At 42.8% G+C, this 19452-nt stretch overlaps 1 protein-coding gene across 4 annotated transcripts in view; it reads left to right on the forward strand.

Moving 5' to 3' along the window:
- Positions 1 to 19452, forward strand: part of grk3 (G protein-coupled receptor kinase 3) — a 122817-nt gene that overhangs the window by 91046 nt on the left and 12319 nt on the right. For all 4 annotated transcript variants that reach the window (XM_036140564.1, XM_036140563.1, XM_036140567.1 and 1 more), the window contains exons 10-14: positions 1419 to 1497; positions 4067 to 4197; positions 11413 to 11507; positions 13556 to 13663; positions 16238 to 16304. In XM_036140564.1, coding sequence (XP_035996457.1) covers positions 1419 to 1497; positions 4067 to 4197; positions 11413 to 11507; positions 13556 to 13663; positions 16238 to 16304 — 480 coding nt within the window. The remainder of the gene's footprint in view (positions 1 to 1418; positions 1498 to 4066; positions 4198 to 11412; positions 11508 to 13555; positions 13664 to 16237; positions 16305 to 19452) is intronic.

The raw sequence follows: 19452 nt of genomic DNA on the forward strand, positions 1-19452 counted from the left end.
TCCAACCCAAAGGTAAAAGTCCAAATTGTTTGTGTGTTGTGGGATGTATGGGTTCTGCAGTGATGTTAGTGGTCTGTTTGTTAACCCTTAACCTGTAGAAGTCATTGATGGACGAAGATCAGAGTGTTGAGCTGGTTAAGCTACAGATGGTTCTGCCCACGCCAGGGGATGAGCCAGTCCCGCCTCCTGTTTGTACACAGACTCATCACCCAGCTGAATCAGACCCATGGCTGTGGTACCATCATGAAATAAAACAACATTTAAAGATCCAACAGTCTGACATTACCAAAGTAAAACGCCGCATGGCAGTTCTTCAATGAACAAGGGGTGCGCCAAACATGCTGCTGGAATGTAACTAGTATTGGATTTCTGACTACATATGGAGCTAAAACAGTGACAGCTTTAGCAACATTGAAAAGAGATTTGGCATTGAAAAGTTAGGTAGATGCAGGTAGGTGATGAATACCGCATGAAGGGGCCTTCAGTTTAGCCCCGACTGCAAAACAGTGCCAGTTTGTAGTGACATCGTAGCTGAAGGAACTCTGCAGTGACCCTGAAAATATCTCTCATTGGAAAAAAAGCTGCAGCATAAACTGAGAATATTATAAGTTTTTATTTTCTGACAATGTTTGACTTTTCAATGTCTTTTCAATGCCAAACCTCTTTTTTAATGTCATTACAAGTATTTTTTTTTATATTTAATTTTACAATGCCAAATCTATTTTCGATGTCGCTATAATCTGTCACTGTTTTATGAATATGACTGTTTGCTTTTCAAGTCATCCTTAATGAGACAATAGCCACTTCCCACTGAAATTCCCAGGATTTGTGATGTTTTTACACGGGTGTAGGGAATCCAGGGTATTTAGTATGCTTTCTGTTTCCATTGTTGTAAAAAGACGCAGAAAATATTTAGTTAGTTGTGAAGAAAATTGCCCTAAGCCTCCAGTCCAGCAGGTGGCAGTAATCAGACACCAATAGCATTCCCTTGAGTAACTTCTGTCGCCTAGCAACCATGACAGGGTGAAGCACAGAGCTGTAAAGGCATAAAAATGGAGTCCAAAATCTTTTTTCATTTAGTTTTTGTGTTTATTTTATCCCTGAGGAAATACAACAGCTATACCGACATTTGTTGAACACATCTGTCACCTTTTACTACTGTTACGTGAGCTTATGATCTGAGAGATCTAACATTCTGAGCTGAAGAGTTTCATCATTCCCCCTCTGTAGTAATCAAATGTTTTGACGATGGAATGGTCTGTGTGTGGGTCAAATACACGTTTTACAGCTTTTCCATCGTTTTATCAGTCTGACCACTAATCCATTCCATGATCCTTTCAAGGGGGACAGGCACATATTAATAAATGTTTGGTTTTACCTTGTTTTTGGTAATGGGTGTATGTTTCTCTTTCTTCTAGGACTGCCCGTTCATTGTGTGCATGACCTATGCCTTTCACACTCCTGACAAGCTTTGCTTCATCTTGGACCTCATGAACGGTAGGCTCATCATCCTACATTAAAATCTGTCTTCATGATGTTTCATAATGTCAGCTGGAAACTAGGAATGCTCTCCATCTGCAGACGCTATTATTTACGCTGATCTATCCTGATACAGAATCTATAAGCCACTCCAGTGCTCTGGTGAAAACGTTCCCTCAGCGAGCGCTGTGCCGCTGAGGGAACAATGCGTTCATGGTAACGCTCCTCTGCCACGAGTCCAAAGCTTTCTTCATCGTCTTCGGTTAACGGCAACTTGAAACTATGAATTTTCGCCAAAATTATGCGGTCACTTCGTCAGCTTGTTTCCGCTTCAGCGCTCCTGATACAGGATATGAAACGAGGTCTGCGTACTGGTCAACATGTAATGTTGAAGCCGCAGTTGCGCTCTTGGAGATCCGTTCAGCTCGGTCCATATTCTTCACAAGTCACAGAAACTCAGTTTCTCTTTTAAACAGAGTTGAGTAGCTGCATAAGTAGCCATCTGCTCTCTTCAAGCACAGAGTTTATTGGCCAGCACGCATAACAAAATCCTCCGCGGAGCCACACAAAGGCGGGATACTAACAAGCCGTGGGTTTCCCCACCCCAACGTAGAATTCAGCCCAGCTGAATTTTAAGCTGAAAACATCTCGAGTTTAAACAGTAAGATTACCATTTTAAAAGTTTCAAAGATGTCGTTTAAAAGCATTGAGGGGTTTCTTTATAACTTCAACAAGCCTATTTTGCAATAAAACGAAAATCTCTATTTTCTCAGAAATTGAGCTCTGCCGACTTGTTTTTACGTTTGCCGTGGCACGTCACAAATATTAGCTTTTCTACCAATAAACCATTGATGGTAAATGGCTTGTACTTGTATAGCGCTTTAACTAGTCTGATGACCCCAAAGCACTTCACACTGCAATCAGTCATTCACCCATTCACACCCTGATGGTGGTGAGCTTTGTTAGTAGCTACAGCTGCCCTGGGGCAGACTGACAGAGACAAGGCTGCCATACATCGGCCGAACAGGACAAACTCCCTAACCTCTGCGCCACTGTCACCCCAGATAATAAACTAAATGACTAAATTTGAGGAGGCTAATGCTAGCTGCTAACTGAACCGACCCTGTCACTCAGTCGGAGTCACACATCTTCAGACAAAAGGTGCTGTACGCTGAACATGCTGCGCGGCATGTTTGAGAGGATAGCTATTTTGTTTCAAGACGAATGACCTTTAAATTTTAACTTTTACATGGCAGTGGATGCTTTGAGAAGAATATTCTACCCCTCTGTGCCCAGACTGCTGCATTTGACAAAAAATGCCAGCTCTTGCAATAGAAACAAGCAATCAGCTGTTTACCTCTACTTTGTAGATGGTATACATGAAGAAGCCCAAAGTCGTGATAATAAGCGGACATGGTGCCACTGCTGGAAGCCTTCCGCATGACCCTTTGCCCCTCTGTCATCAGACTAACAAAAGTGCAATAGATCATGACTTTTCCGGTTACTTGCTTTAATAATATCAATATTATTATATTTGATGTGTGAACTATTTTTGAATAAAATAAAAATTGGTTCCATCATTGCTGTGTAGTAGAAAAATATGTTCTATCCATGCTGGTTAAATGTCCCTGGAGGATTGCCATAGTTTAGGCAGTAAGCCGGCCGGTGTCTAGTACAGAAGTGCTGGAAAATAGTCCCGCTCTGAAGTTCAGTCTCCTTCAGCTCATGCGGTGCCAGTACCAACCCCAGAAAGCTCAGGTACACTACAAATTAAAGGCTTCGGGTGACACAACAATGCGCTGTTTACAGAAAAAAAACGCCGCATTGACTGGCTTCTGTTTTTGATCAATGGGAGCCGATAGACGTAACACCAGTGTCTGTGTTTTGTTAGGAAGTTGTTGAGCAATGGGAGCCGACTAGATTAGGACCACATCACAACAACAGAAAGAAGAAAGGCCGGAAGAAAACAGCACAGCTATTAATGAGGGTTTTTTTTCTGGAGCCATGACTGCTACTGCTGTAGAGAGTCTGTGCGGATGTGTAGTAAGAGCCAGGACAGTGATTTACGTGGTGGATGAATATCTTGAACGATGTCATCGTACTTACAGGTACTGAAACCCAATAAAGTGGTCGCTAACAGATCCGCACACAGTTTCTAAACTTATTGTGAACGATGGAATGGAAGGTCGACCTCCAGTCTCAATTCTGTTGAAGCCTCTAGCAAGTTTTCGTCGGTGATTACCCTGCATTTAGCTTCTCATTACCTGCTGAAGAAATGCTCCCCTCAGCATGTTGCTGCCTCCGTCCTGTTTCACACTGAGGGGGATGTTTTCACGGTGATGTGCAGCGTTAGATTTCCGCCAGATTATACATGAAGGGCAAAAATGTTTCCAGACATTTACATTGCTGTGCTGCACATTGTGTAAGCCTCAGCTCTGCTACAAACATCCAATCCTCAGGAGCTCATTTGTCAGGTTACGGGCCTAACCTGGCTCTAAGCATCACCACTAAGGTGCTATGAGATTCTAATACAGTACACTGTGTGTCTTTCTTTGGTGTGTGTGTGTGTGTGTGTGTGTGTACTCAGGGGGTGACCTGCACTACCACCTCTCTCAGCATGGTGTGTTCAGTGAGAAAGAGATGCGGTTCTACGCTGCAGAGATCATCCTGGGTCTGGAGCACATGCACAACCGATTCGTCGTCTACAGAGACCTGAAGGTAACGGGCTGATCCGCTAACGCCAAAGGGTTATCAAGCACTTGCCTTAGTACTGACCATTTTCTGTTAAAGTCTTCAGCTTCTGTTTGTTTTTTGGGGCAGGGGGTCATGGCTGCTGTTGTGGTCATAAGTTTAGATACTCAGATGTTTTTTGGCCGTTTTTCAGAGACTTTGAATGATGATACAAAAAACGTTTTCTGTCACTGTGTTGACGTTATGATGAAGACATTTTCTTTCTCAAACCTTTCCTCCTTTTAAGTCATAATGGCTACGAAAACCCCCACGACTTAAAACGTTTGCACAGCCCACATCCTAACAACTCGTGTTGCTCAATGACAGCTTGAAAGTCTTTTGAGAAAGTTGGAGGAGGCTCTATATTTTTCAGAACCTGTCCATATTTCTTGACCAGAAGACTCCAGCTCCTGTAAATCCCTGCCCTGTCTCGCATGGCATGCGTGTCTCAGATAGGGTTGGGAATTGAAAAGATTTTCACGATTCCGATTCCCTTATCCATTCTGTGAAACGATTCGATTCCTTTTCGATTCCAATTTGGGGGAAAAAGGAGAACAAACAGTTTGATAATGAGCATCAACTTTGTTTACTTAACTATCACACGACCTTACAGACTAACAAGGTCAAGATGTCCACAGAAAATGTGAAACTGGAGTAACATTTATATTTGTTTAAATAAAAAAAGGAAAATAAGAACAAACTTAAATTCAGTAGATAAGTTGTTTAGAATACATGAAAATGTAAGTTTGTTGTGACAGTTGCTTATTAATGTTTCTTTAGATAACCTCAGTCACCTAAATCTAATAGAGAAGCCATCCGTTTAATGAAAAAGCATTACTGTACAATTTTGGGAAATAAACTCATCTCCCCCTGATTTAAATAAATGAGCATCACCTTTCTCTCGGTCCCTGAACTGCGGAGCAACTTCATATCATGTTTCGTTACATCCATTGCAATAGCTAGAATCATGTAAGAATTCCAGCTACCTGTAGTTCTAATTAAACATGCTACCAATGAAGGGCTGGATTAACTCCCTTAATAACCCCAAAGAGAGGTAGGAAATTGGTTTATTTCCAGAAATGGCATATGATTTACTGGGAACCAGCCAGTGATGTAAAACTAGCTACTTACCACCAGAGTTACCTTCCATGCTGGTCGTAACTTTAGCTTCAGTCCGGTAAGAATCAAAAACACGGCATTCATTAAATTGTATGCCATGTTATGTGCGCAGGTGTTTCTGCCTGTTGGATCTATTTCCTCCCGCGGATGTATATGCCATTTTGCAATGATTGCAAAGCGCCTCGTTGCCATCTTTCTCTTCCTTAAAATGAAGCCAAACCTTCGACCGCTTCCCCCGATGGGGCGGCATTTTTTTTTGTTTGGTTTTTCGCCTGGTCACGTCGTACTTGCTTACTGAATGCCGTGTGCGTAACTTGCGTAAAAACGTGACGTAACTTGCGTAACTTGCTCAGAGCCGCAGCACAACGGAATCGAAAAGAAAATCGTTAAGCGAGCTGCCAAACGGTGCCACGGAATTGAAAAACACGGAACCGGTTCTGAACAGGAACCGGTTTTCGATTCCCATCCCCAGTCTCAGATCTCCCTAAAGTGGTTTCATGACACTGAGGTCAGGATGCTGAGCTGGCCACTCCAGAACCTTGACTTTTTCCTGCTCTAGCCAATGACAGGTTAGCCTGGCTTTGTGTTTTGGACCATTGTCATGCTTGAACATCATAGCCCGTCCCATGCACAGTTTTCAGGCTGCTGAATGCTTCCCTCCAGTGTTTTCTGCTTCCAGGTGGCGTTCATCTTGCCATCAAATTGGACCAACCTTTCTTGTACCCGTGTAGCTTTCACGTTCGCAGACCATCAGTGACCCACGTCAGTCCTTCACATAGAACCTGATGGCGTTCTTGTTGAGGCCTCTCCGACTGCAGAGTTGATTTTAGTTTTGGGCTCATACAGCGTTCTAGGGTTGTCTGCTGTTTGGCATAATGCAAGCAGGCTGCTTGGTGGCCTTGGCGAAGTAATTGTTTTCTTCTGGCGAATCGAACATGCAGCCCATTGTTTTTCCCAGTTCCTCCCTAATATGGATCCTGAAACATTCACACATTCTTTTCACAGAGTCCCGGACGTCATCTGATGGTATTTGTAGGCTATTCTTGGCACCCTGTTAAAATTGTTTTGCAGTTTTGGCTAAAACATTTGTTTGTTTACCTGACCATGGCTTGGTTTCAACAGAATCCGTTATTTCCCCACTTTTAGAGCTTCAATACTGCTAATTGTCATTTGGGTTTCCTGGATATGTATTTCATAGTCTTCCTTTGTTTACTAAGGTCTTACTACATTCTCCTGACACAGAATCTATAAGCTACTCCAATGTTCTGGTAAATAAGATATATTTAGCTTTCCCCATGGCTCAGAGTCCAGCAATGTGAATGCAGAAACGGTTTTGTATTTTCCCACTCTCTGAAACCCTCCAAAAATCTATCAGGGTGTGTAAACATTTGAGCACCGTTTATAAAGAATTCCAACTTAATCAGCAATCACGTACAATCTTTCTTTTTTCTTTCTTACAAGCACCAGACAGCAGATTTAATCTAGTAACCTTTTGGATCCTGATCTTTATTTATAAATTCAGCTGGCGTGTGTTATAAGTGGGCCTTTATTAAATTACTGCTTACTAATGCAACTGCTGCCTCATGATGCATTTTGGAATAATGCTCATAAAAATCAATTACTAAAATTTCCTCACATATTTTGATGGTTGAAAAGTGAAAATAATTACAGTCACTGGCAAAGAAAAAGGAAAGCGCCCAAAAGGAATGATCTGGTTTGGATGTGATTTCTTATGTAAATGATCTAAACTGCAAGGAGCTGGCACCTCTAGAATGGCACAAGAGGGCAGAAGTGGCAGCATCGTTAGTAGAGTGATGTCATCAAGCAGTTTCTAATGCTAATGAAGTCAAAACAGTGAGTGAAGGTCAGCAGAGCAAGAGCATCAGCCTTTGTACACACAGTAAGAAACCATCTTTTAGCAAGCGTTTCATGGAGTTCATAGTTGTATTGCATAGGCTGCAGGTGACGTGTATGCATGCTTCAGTACCTGGGATTTACAGGTGCAGGTCATATAATTAATGAAAAAGTATTAGATTCATTCATTACACACAGACTGACATATTTCAAGTGTTTATTTCTTTTAAATTTGGTGATTATACCTGACAACTAATGAAAACCCTAAATTCGTTATCTCAGAGAATTAATATATTGTGAAAAGGTCCAATATTGAAGAACCCATTGACACCTTGCACAAGGAGGGCCAGACACAAAAGGTCATTGCTAAGGAGGCTGGCTGTTCACAGAGCTCTGTGTCCAAGCACATTAAGAGTGGACTGAAGCTGGAGTCAGAGCTTCAAGAACCTCCTCACAGAGACGTATGCAAGACATGGTTTCAGCTGCCGCATTCCTTGGGTCAAGCCACTCTGGAACAAGAGACGGCGTCAGAAACGTCTCACCTGGGCTAAAGACAATAAGGACTGGACCGCTGCTGATTGGTCCAAAGTTCTGTTCTCTGATGAAAGTTAGTTTTACATTTCCTTTGGAAATTAAGGTCACAGAGTCTCTAGGAAGAGAGGAGAGGCACTAATTCCACGTTGCTTGAGGTCCAGACTAAAGTTTTCATAGTCAGTGATGGGCTGGAGTGCCATCTCATCTGTTGGTGTTGTTCCACTGTGTTTTCTGAGGTCAAAGGTCAACACAGCCATCTGCCAGGGAGAGCACTAAATGCCCCCTGCTGCTGACCAACTTTATGGAGATGCAGATTTAATTTTCCAACAGGACAGAAAGCTACCACTATCTGGTTTAAGGACCATAGTACCCCTGTTCTTAATTGGCCAGCAAACTGGCCTGACCTTAACTCCACAGAAAATCTATGGGCTGTGGTGAAGAGGAAGATGTGATACACCAGACCTAACAATGGAGAAGAGCTGAAGGCCTCTATCAGAGCAAGCTGGGCTCTCATAACACCTGAGCAGTGCCACAGGCTGATGGACTCCATGCCACGCTGCATTGCTGCAGGAATCCAGGGAAAAGGAGCCCCAACTAAGCACTGATTGCTCTACAAGCTCATGATTTTCATGTTCTTACTTTAAAATTGACCAACATTCTGGATTTTTTATTTTTTTTGTCTTAAATAATATTCTAATTTTCTGAGATCTTGAATTTGGGCTTTTCATTAGTTGTCAGTTATAATCATCAAAACTAAAAGAAATAAACACTTGAAATATATCGGTCTGTGTGTAATGAATGAATATTTCGTCGTTACGTATGTTTTTTAGTTATTTAATACTTATTAAATAACCCTCGGGTCTGTTAGGTATTGTCCAGTGAATATCAGCCCAAACAGCTGAAATTAGGACAATAGTTGAAAGGGTTGACTCAAGCACTGGCCTTCTTTTAACAAACTCATATAGAATAAAGGAGTGACAACTTCTTTCAAGTTTAAGAATTTATTAACATAAATGAACATCCAGAGAACATCACTATAAAATGCTGTTTATCTGAATTAACACTATATTTCGACCACCAAATCCTCTCGAGGCTAGTTAAACTACTAAAACTACTAATTAAAATTAACATAAAAAGAAACTAAGGAACTATGTACACAAAAGAAACAAAGGACACAATTTCTTGCACAAATGCCCTTTGCACAACAAAATTCTGTACATACAAATGGTTTTTAAAAATACTCACTTGTACACTGTGACTTCTCCTGCATTGTCTACATTTAAATTGTCTACTTTTAAATCACTGCTGCACCTTATACTGTAATTATTTTTTTACTGCAATTTACAAGCTGTATGCAACAAAATTTCGTTCTGTGCATACAAAATGACAAAGTTGTCCAAGTCTAAAATTAAATAGTTGAAAACAATCATCAAAATGATTCAGTGAGTCTTGGTTCACTGCAGATCTAAGTTGGAGAACTAAAGTTCATCTTAAAGAATATGGAATGAGGGTAAATTAGCTTAACTGATTTTGAACAACATTTGGTATGTTCAGCCCATTCACAATGCAAATCTGAGTTAGGCAAAATATTATTTGGAGAAATAATATTTTAAAAGTGATTTGCTCAGTAAATTAACCTCATTAACCTCTTGGACACTTGATTTTATTAATGTAATTATATCTCCAGGAAATAATTAAGACTCGACTTGATAACTTAGGAAGTCAGGTGACGCTGTACCGGATGATCAGCCATAAATGAGGTATCGTGCGCGTCCTGGCTGTGTTTACATTACCCCGATGAGTTCATCCTAACGTTACACGAAACACCATTAAATCCTCATTAATGCTCCATATTAATGCTGTAATAACGCTTGTAGTGCTATTGAAGCAATGGGGGAGTTAAAAAAAGACCAGCATCAGATTTAAAAGCTCTAGTTATGTTTACTAGGTGGTAGCCCTAAGTTATCTGGGGAGCTAATATGCAGCTAATGCTAGCTAAGTCAAAAGACTTTTAAGCTCTATTTTATCGTAATGAGCGGACCGGGAATTACAAACATTGTCTCATCGACGTAGAAACCCCTTAAGGAAATAAAGTTTGTTCTAACTGTAAAACACACACAGACATCATCATAGCATTGTTTCAGGTAGCTTGGCCTGTAAGCTCCAGGTCTGTTTACCTTGGTCAAACCTTCAAACATACAGTAAAAACACAGTAAAATTAAACAGTTAAATGATTATTCTTTCCCTGTCCATTTCTCTGCCAAACCTCTGCCTTTGTCTGGTTGTGGCGACGGGGCATCCGGTTGTAGTGAATTACCTCAGGGTGAAAGGCCCTCGTCTGTGACCCGGGCTCTGCCGGGCTACGCTCCAGCCTCTGGTTGGAAGCTGTTCGAGCCGGCTTCCTGAAACTCTGCAGGCTTTCCCTGTCCCGGCTTAAAGGGTCGATTTTCTGTTCACCGTTTCTCGTAGCTCGGCCTAGCCGCAGGAGACCGCTCCACGCCTTCTCGACTCAGCTTTCCTGCAACAGCTAAGAAAGGTTACAAACAGCCTATTTCATAGCAGTCGGCTGCTTAGGTACCGATGTTGAAGGCGGCAGGGATGTATTTAGCTTCGATTCTGCCTGCATATGCGGCAGGTATCCGAACTCCAGTCGGGTCCTCCACAGAGGAAGATGAGAGGCTCCCCTTTGCTGCTTAAAGCAGCGGGCGAAAAGAGAAGCCTGGGGAAGATTGGTACATGTCTGTGTTGGCACCCTGCTGTGATGGGCAGTTCCTTAAGAGTCTGCAGCTTTTCACATTTCAGAAACAGTCTGATTTTGTCTCTCCTGGCTGATTTTACAACAAATATATACAAGGTTCACTTTTTGAATAAATTATTCTAATTTTATGACCAGCACCTGTAGACTCAGGTATGGGACAGTGACATCCTACCATTTTCACCAGTGAGTCTAGATTTTGTATTGCCACAGAAGAGACACATCAGCGAGCAGGCTGGCCTGCCACAGGAGGTGATGCATCAACTGCAGGGACTCTGTCGCAACCTCAGTAGCCACCTGCATCCAGACCAGAGGGGGCGCCTCACCCTGCTGACGCGGGGCCTTCAGTGTTCCTGTTACTACCAAGCCCACGTTTAAATCATTGAAATACAGTCACGGCCGTTTCATTTCCATCTCACCCGCTCAACTCACCTGATCCATTTTTAAACTCATTTTACTGGGCGGCAGACTGAACAGAGAGCACTGTGACAGATGACACAACGCTTTTTATCTTTCCTAAATCACATTAATAGAAAAAAAGAGAAGTGTACATAAGAACTGGCTGCCAGTGAGCTCCTAAACCTGCTGCTAGCGTTAACGGTGTGTGGAAAGCAGAACAATAAGCTTTAACTACTCGCTTCCACGTCAAAACCCTTGTTTTCAGCCTTTCCCTGTTTTACCTCCAAGTCTCCTGTTTGGACGGGTTGCCATAATAATAGCTATATTTTGCCAGAGTTCAGGGAACATTTTTAAGGCTTCCATAAACAGTCGAGCGCGACCCAAACGATACTTTAACGCGGATTGTTGGAGAGTAAAAAGAGTGAGTGAGTGAGTCAGAGAGGAAAAGCAGGACAGGAGGCCTTCTTTTGTTGTCTGTATGTGCTGAAGACGTGAAGCTCCTCGGAGGAAGCAGTAACCTCTTGTTGTTTGTCCTCCATCAGCCGGCTAACATCCTGTTGGACGAGCACGGCCACGTTCGCATCTCTGACCTCGGCCTGGCCTGCGACTTCTCCAAGAAGAAGCCCCATGCTAGTGTGTAAGTGCAAACGTGTCATTCTCCCAATGTTTACTCCTTAGGAGGAAGAAGGTAGGTCGGACGTTTCACCTACTGGTTTCTTGCTTTGATGGTTTTTAAATAAAAACTACTGATTCTTCAGAGATGAACTGAAATGGCCTTTATTGGCTGAAACTGATCTGATTCTAAATGAGGCGTGATCTAGAAGATTTAATCTAAATTTTTTATTAAGGACTTCAACAAATTCAGCTTTCCTTAAAAGGGGACATACCATGCAAAATCCACTTTTTAGCTCTCAGATACATGTTGTTCTGCAATTGGAGCACTGCTGAAAGGTTGAATGCAGTCTGTCCAGGTGCTGCGTAAATATCTTAACATCATATTTTTCAAGCAATTCATTTTCTCTCATCTATTAATTTTTTTTGAATAATCTTTGTTCGTTCACAGTATTTTCTGCAGAGCTGCTAATAAAGGTCATAGACTTCCAGCTAACCAATTTTGCAAATTGCAAATTAAAATTTTTATGCCTTGATTTTGTGGTCCAAGCTGAAGGATGCTGAAGCTACAAATAGATAAATATAAATGTTTGGTTGTTGGGTGTATTAACCCACACATTTCACTACACCGTTCCCCAGCATCCTACAAAAATGGCAGAAGAGGGTGGAGCGGAAAGCTCTGTGACCTGGAGGGTACCTCCTTTAGATTTAAAGGGACAGCACCAAAACGAGTTGCTCTCAGATGCACCTCAGAGCTGGGGTAAAAGACGGGCTGTGGTGCAACAACGATGAGGAATTCAGACCGAAGCATTGCAGTTCCACTTTATATAAACCACAACTGAATGATTTCAGTGTGAAAAGGAAAGCATTAAAAGGCACAATATGTCTCTTTAAATGTTTCCATCCGACCGGTGCATGGAGAACCTGTTAATTAAATGTGAAGAAAGGGGTTATTTGACTCTTATTATTATTCAACAGGCAATCAGGAGATCATTCTCATTGGTACCTGACTTTTATCAGATTTTTTGTAAACTTAAAAAGCATTATACATAGTCCTTATTACTGTTTACAGACTAATAAAAGGAGTGCTGGTTTTCAGATTTGAATAAAGTGAATAAATAGGACAAAATATACAAATCTTTCAGTATTTGACCTGCCACACATTGATGACTTCACAACAAAACTGTAAAATGACCATCACTCAGTGAAGGTGCAGTCTTCCCTGCTAGCAACTGGATTCACTGCACAAAGGGAACTAAAAATAAGTAAAAACTTTTTTGAAATGAGTGTATTTGACATTGACTAGAGCAGGTAAATAAGATTATCTGCCAATGGAATTAACATTTTTACCCCTAAAATAAGATAATTACATATACTGCACTTGAAATAAGATGGAGATGACTAAGTGCAAAAATCTCATTCCACTGGCAGATCATTTAAAGTCACAGCTCAAATAAAGGACAAATGAACTCATTTCAAGAGAGTTTTACTTTTAGTTCCCTTTTTGCAGTGTTTCTAAGCACAGTTGGCTGTTAGAATATCAGCTGCTCTTTATAAAGGCTTCTTGAAACATCCGTGCTCTGGTTCGCAGCGTTGCTTTTAGAAACTGCCGATCAGCATAATGAGGATCATTCACTAACAGCAAACTGTTGTTTGAAACGGTTTTTATTTCTAGGACTAAGGATCATTTGACAAATATTTAATGTAGATAAACTGTGACCACCGTGTAAGCCGCTGTAGAAATTCAGAACGCGACAAAACGCTGAAACATTTAGAGGAAGAGTCCTTTCAGAGCGTTGCCACTCTCTGGCTGGCAGAAAAAGCTTTATTAAAACATCAGCAGGTTCAGCAGCTGATCTTGTTCAGTAGAATTCAGTTGGACGTGCTGATATGCCGCAGCCTTTTTCTCATTGAAGCAGTTCATGGGTTTTTAATTATTCCCTTTCACACCAGTCTGTTGGAAATGTAGCTTCACATCCAGTGTTAACATCCCTTAGTGTGACATCCAGTAATGTTTTACCTCATGGTGATGTGTTGCCTTGTGTGTAACTCAGAGTTGTGTGTTTGTGACAGCGGGACTCACGGCTACATGGCTCCAGAGGTCCTTCAGAAGGGAACGGCGTACGACAGCAGCGCCGACTGGTTCTCTTTAGGCTGCATGCTCTTCAAACTCCTCAGAGGGTAAAAGCTCCAGCGTTCCTCGCTGCTCTCCTCTCCTTAACTCCTCCTCATCTCCCTCCTCTTCCGCGCTCTCCACTCCCTCCGCATCCTGACGTCCTGTCCGCTTTGAAACCTCTCCTGGCGCTCTGTGCCAGCCTCTTTGAATCCGCTCACGTCCCCTTCTCCGAGTTGCTCTCGCCCGCCTGCCCGCACTCTGTTTGGTGTGTGTTTGATCTTGTTTGTGTATGAGAGCGAGTGTGTGCGTGTGTTTGATCTGGAGTGTGTAAATGCCAGAGGTCTGGTCCCAGCAGGCCAAAATCCAGGTAAAAGGTGTGTGAGGTGTCTTTCCATTGATGTTTGGGTGCGTGTGTTTAAAGAGGACGAGTCTGTGTGCGGCGGTGAGAGAGAAGCTGGCTGCATGTTTCCAGTATGAGGAAACAAAAATGCACTGCGGCAAAAAAAATATGAAAATGGTCAGGTGAGTAGTAGAGGGTTTGTTAATCAGTGTCCGCTGTTCTGGTGTTAATGAAACGGACGGGGAAACAATGAGACGAGCCCAAAAACAGGAATCCAGCCTGGTTCTGCAGGTGGAGGCCACACACATTTTCCCCTGACTTAAGTGTCACTGCTGGTACCATGAGGCGATGCCTGGACCCTACAGAGGTGGGGTCTGCACAGGCAGTCAGTTTCCATCAGGATGGGGGATGGTGTCTCCCACTGCACTGCAAAAACAACTGTTCTTAAACATAGTTTTTTTGTCCTTGATTTGAGCAGGTAAATAAAACCATCTGCCAATGGAATGAGTATTTTGACCCCTAAATTAAGATAATTGGATGTCCTGCACTTGAAATAAGATGATGGAGATGAATTGTGCCTATTCTAAGTGCAAAAATCTTATTCTATTGCCAGATCATCTAATTCACCTGTTCAAATCAAGGACAGATAAACCAATTTTAAGAAAAGTTTGACTTATTCTTAGTTCCGTTTTTGCAGTGTGTATATATGTGGACATACTATATATACCTTATGCACCTTTTCCTCCTTTTGGCTCCTTCTTTTGTTTATTAAGCCGATGTGTGACAAGTGAATTTCTCCACTGTGAGATCAATAAAGCCTATTTTATCTTATCTTAAGAGCGTAACCAGCATCAATGCAGAGAGTAGGTCCTGTGGTTTTGCCCCTTGTAAAATTGACTCTCAGCACAGTTACAGTCTGGAGGACTTCATGGTCAATGTTCTGAAATTCGAGCCGATTTATCTCTTCACCCCCGTGACGCAGTAAAACGTAAAACACCCAGATCCTTTGATCCCAACCTGTATTCATGGTACTGTGGCCCAACTGGGAGGATTGTCTTGAATCAGAAGCACCTTTGGACTCATGGTGGCTCTGTCCCGTTTTTCTTCAGATAAAGGGTTTTCCTAACTGTCAGAGGGACGATTGTTCAGGGAAACTAACTGCAGGAGGCCTCTGCTGTCCATCTTGGCAGTTCCTGCAGCATTTCAGGCTGTCCCTGATGCTCCTGTGGGACAGAAGTGGCTTAATGCTGCCTTCTTTTTGTCTAAATATTTTTGTCTCGCTGTGCATGCAGATGCATTTATACCTAGACGCTGTCTGAGTTGAGCAAGCCCTGCAGTGGCAGGAGCTTAGTCCAGTGACACACTTGGCAGCAGGAGTCTGCTTGCTGGAGTCTTGGTCTGGCTGAAGCTCTCTTTATTGCAGCCAAACCTCATCGATGTGGAAAAAACAATCTTTTTTACATATTTTTTCAACATGCAGCCTTTTTAATGTTGAACAATGAGTATTCCAGTCCTTTCTTTTGAGGTAACCATGGGCAACAGAAGACACAGATTTCAAGCGTATGTGTCGCTGTTTGATAGCAATCAGCCCTCTGGTCGTACCAATGCAGAGTTCAGCTGGACTTTAACAGCTTTATCTGCACAGTCAAGTTAGTCCATTATTTTGTCAGTGCAAAAAAAACAGTGACTCTTTTTTTTTTTTTTTTAAATCATAACTTAAACATTTTAAGCTGTTGAATAAAAAAAAAAATAATTAAAAAGCATCAGATTAGTCTTGTAAATAATGGGAAAACAATGGGAACTGTCACCAAAAGGGAGCAGCAAAGGTCCCAGACATGTCTGAGTGGCCTTAGCTGTGCGTTGTAGTGATGTGATGACACTGATGCAAGGCTGCTGCACTACAGAACTAGTGTTGCAGTAAGACAACAACTCCTGCTTCCCTGCAGGCAACAGTCTGTCTAGAAGGAAACGGTGATGAAGTGGTTTTAAAAAAGTCGTTTTCTTTCTGGATGTGAATAGTCTCATCCCCCACATCCTAATTAGACTTCGTCAAATCTGGGTCAGTTCAAATTACCATCTCTGAGTTATTGGGGTGTAAGTTTTAAATTTTAACTAAGCGGGTTGGAGAATATGATGTTTTGAAGAGAGCCCAGAGGTAGTGGCATGTGTGTGCGTGCGTGTAGCAGCCGTTTGGTTCACCCTCACCGCCTTCACGCTTTCTCCTGACTTCATCTCCTTCATCCTGTTTCCTCTCATCCTCAGTGGCGTCATTAGGGTCTCCTCTCTCTGTCTCCTTCAGGCACAGCCCCTTCAGACAGCACAAGACCAAAGACAAACACGAGATAGACCGCATGACGCTGACCATGGTAAGACGCATCCCTGCGGCTGCAGATATACCCTCATTATACAGCAGACCTTCTCTGTGTAAACACACTAGCAATAGGAGTCTTTACTCAACCCGGCCTTGTTAACGCCAAGCGCACACATGTTTTTATGGACACTTGTGAATAACTGATGTGTGCAGACTCCTATAATCAGGTCTGAGTTTGCCCTTCAGATGGAAATGGTTCCAGAAGGGTGCAAGGCTGTCCACAGTGATGGTGCAGGGAGAAAGCTGTGGGCTAATGGCTTTGGTATCTAATTAATTCTCTAGGTGGACTTTCTTACCAAAAAATGGGTCCAAGTTCCCTTTTTCCCAAAATCTTAATATACCTGATGAAAGTATTCACACCCTTTTCACTTTTTCACATTGCGACCACCAAATTCAGTTTCTTCTATCACAGTTTTTGTTTGACCAGCTCAAAGTATTGTATCATTGTAAAGTGCAGACAAAATAATGAAGGATATTACTAACTTTTATTAATAAGAAATAATTATGAAATATTTTGAAGGAAAAAAAGATAGTTTGACACAAGAACTAATAGTTTTGAGCTCAAAGCTGTTTCGTGGCAAAAAGATAACCATCGCTGAAAGAAAGCCAAAAGAAGTCGCTTTTAAAGTTTGCCGCTGTGGGAGGGACACGGCGACCCTGTGGAGGGAGGAGCTCTGCTCAGATGAGACCCAAACTCAACTTTCTGGCTGACAGGCCAAACAGTGTGTGGAAACAAAACGAGCACTGCGCATCATCCTAAAGCTACCGTCCATTTGGTGAAACACTGTGGCGGCAGCATCGTGCTGAGTGGACGCGTTTCTTCAGCTGGTGGAACGGGAAGATGAGTGGAGCTAAATGCAGGGCTGGAGGATGTAAAGACTCAAGACATTTAGCTCCACTCATCTTCCCGTTCCACCAGCTGAAGAAACGCGTCCACTCAGCACGATGCTGCCGCCACCCTGTTTCACCAAATGGACGGTAGCTTTAGGGTCAGACTGGGTCAGCGGGTCATCGTCACACAAGATGACAAGACCTCTAAAAATCCAGACAGCGCCACGCCAGAATGGTTTAGATCAGAGTATGCATGTGTGGCCCAGTTAAAGTCCAGACCTAAGACCTATTAGGAATCTCTGGCAAGACCTGGACATGTTTACAGACCTATATTCAGTCTGACTGAGCTTGAGCCGCTTTGCAAAGAAGGGAGCTCAGTCTGGATGTGTGCAAAGCTGGTAAAGACCAAAGAGCTTTCTTTGCAGTGAAAGGTGGTTCTTCAAATACAACTGAATGCAAATGCACACACCACACTTTTCAGAATGACAAAATCCTGATGGAGTTTGTAATTGCAACGTGTGAAAATATACAAGGAGTGGATATTTTAGCAAAGCACAGTACACTGCATTGGTAAAGGATTGCAGTATCATATCTATTTATTTATATCCTATTAAATTTATATTTGAGACAAGTTAACTAGTGAAATCTGATTTTTTTTTTTTTTTTTTTTATTCAACATAGAAAGATAGTGAATTATCAAATGAAGGTTCAAGTTTCTATATTCAGCTGTTTGACTCCTGACGTTAAAATGTAAACACACGTAACGCGGCCATTCACATCCCTCCCACCAAACTAATGTACAACCAGAGGTGTTGTGGGATTTGTTGTTGCATTTTAAGAACAGTGAGTTTAGGGACCTCCTAACCTAACCCTAGCATCCATGGAAACTCTGCTGAGGGCATTTCCTTCTTCAGCGAGCTATAATCTAAACCAGGGGTCTTCAGCACCTGCTCTCCTGCATGTTTTAGCTGCTCCCTGCCTCCACACACCTGGCCTAAACAAAGGCTGAATAACAGGCAGTCCTCGATGGTGCTGAGGAGCTCACGCAACCGTTTGCTTTAGGTGTGGTAGAGCAGAGATGCATCTAAACCACGGGGTCCTGAGGACCAGGGTGGGAGGCCCCTGGTCTAAACCTTGTTGCTGCTGGATTCAGTCACTTCAGACGTGACGCCGTTCCCTGCCCTTTGACTGCTGGGGCAAATAGAGCTGAGCATTAGTTGCTCCTTTTACATTCCTCCATGAGCCCAGATGTGTCGTTACTTTTAGAACCATGAAAAGACTCACTGTTAAAGTTGTTGTTTCATGTCCTACATGATGCAGATGTAGGAAGAAGGCATCCTGGGCCCAAATTAAGAGAGCTGTGTGAAAAAAGGCTTGTTTTTCTGTTCATTGCATTATAAATCTGCTCACTGGTCAGCTTCAGGGAAAGAAACAAAGAAGAGCTGCCTGCACGCATCCCCGATTTAAAGAACCCACTAACAGCGTCAGAACAATCCCAGTGTATGTGTAGCCTCTCTGAGGAATATGCTGCCGAGTCTTTTTGATGTCATGGGTCACACTCGGGTTGAATGGCATCCATTGAGCCCACACAGTGACATATGTGCTCTCGCCCACCTCTCCTGGTCCTCCTCCCCTTCTCCATTCACAGTAAACGCAGACGAGTTTGCAGCGATGAGCTGCAGAGGGAAGCATTAGAGCGGCTTTACCAGTGCCAGAGCCAGAGGAGCTGGTCAAAGTCTCTGTGCGTTTATGTGGCTGGTCAGGATGGAAAGCTAATGCTGCCCCCTCCCTCCTGTTTGGCAGGACAGGATCTCTAAACAGAGAAAGTATGATCTTTCATATCACAATAAATCCAGATTAGGATTTCAATCCAGCCACTTAATCTGGTTTATCCTCTAATCCTGGTCTGGGTGCGTCTGTGTAAGAGAGATGGCCAGCAGCGACTGTGTGAAAGTCCGCAATTCAGCCTGGAAGAGTCTAAAAATACAGCGCTATACGTCTTTGTGTTTATTAAACATGATGAATGGCCTCGTTGCCTAAACAAGAAGGAAGCAGACACCTGGGGAGACGGAGCCAGGAAGAGATGGATGGAAGCGGTCTCGGTCGCTGGCACCTCTGCTCTCTGAAACATCTCCATGCAGCAGCCCATCAACGCCGTCAGCAACAGCAAACAAGCTGCTGCCGAGACACTGGAGGGTGGTGGAGACGAGCCGACACCTCCCAACCAGGTTACAGTTCAGAGGACCACAGAGAACAGGACTGACGCGTCCTAACACTGAACAGGGCATTTCTCACTGGGTGGACTCCCGTTT

Source organism: Fundulus heteroclitus, chromosome 8 (genome assembly GCF_011125445.2).
Source record: "Fundulus heteroclitus isolate FHET01 chromosome 8, MU-UCD_Fhet_4.1, whole genome shotgun sequence".
Lineage (NCBI taxonomy): Eukaryota > Metazoa > Chordata > Actinopteri > Cyprinodontiformes > Fundulidae > Fundulus > Fundulus heteroclitus.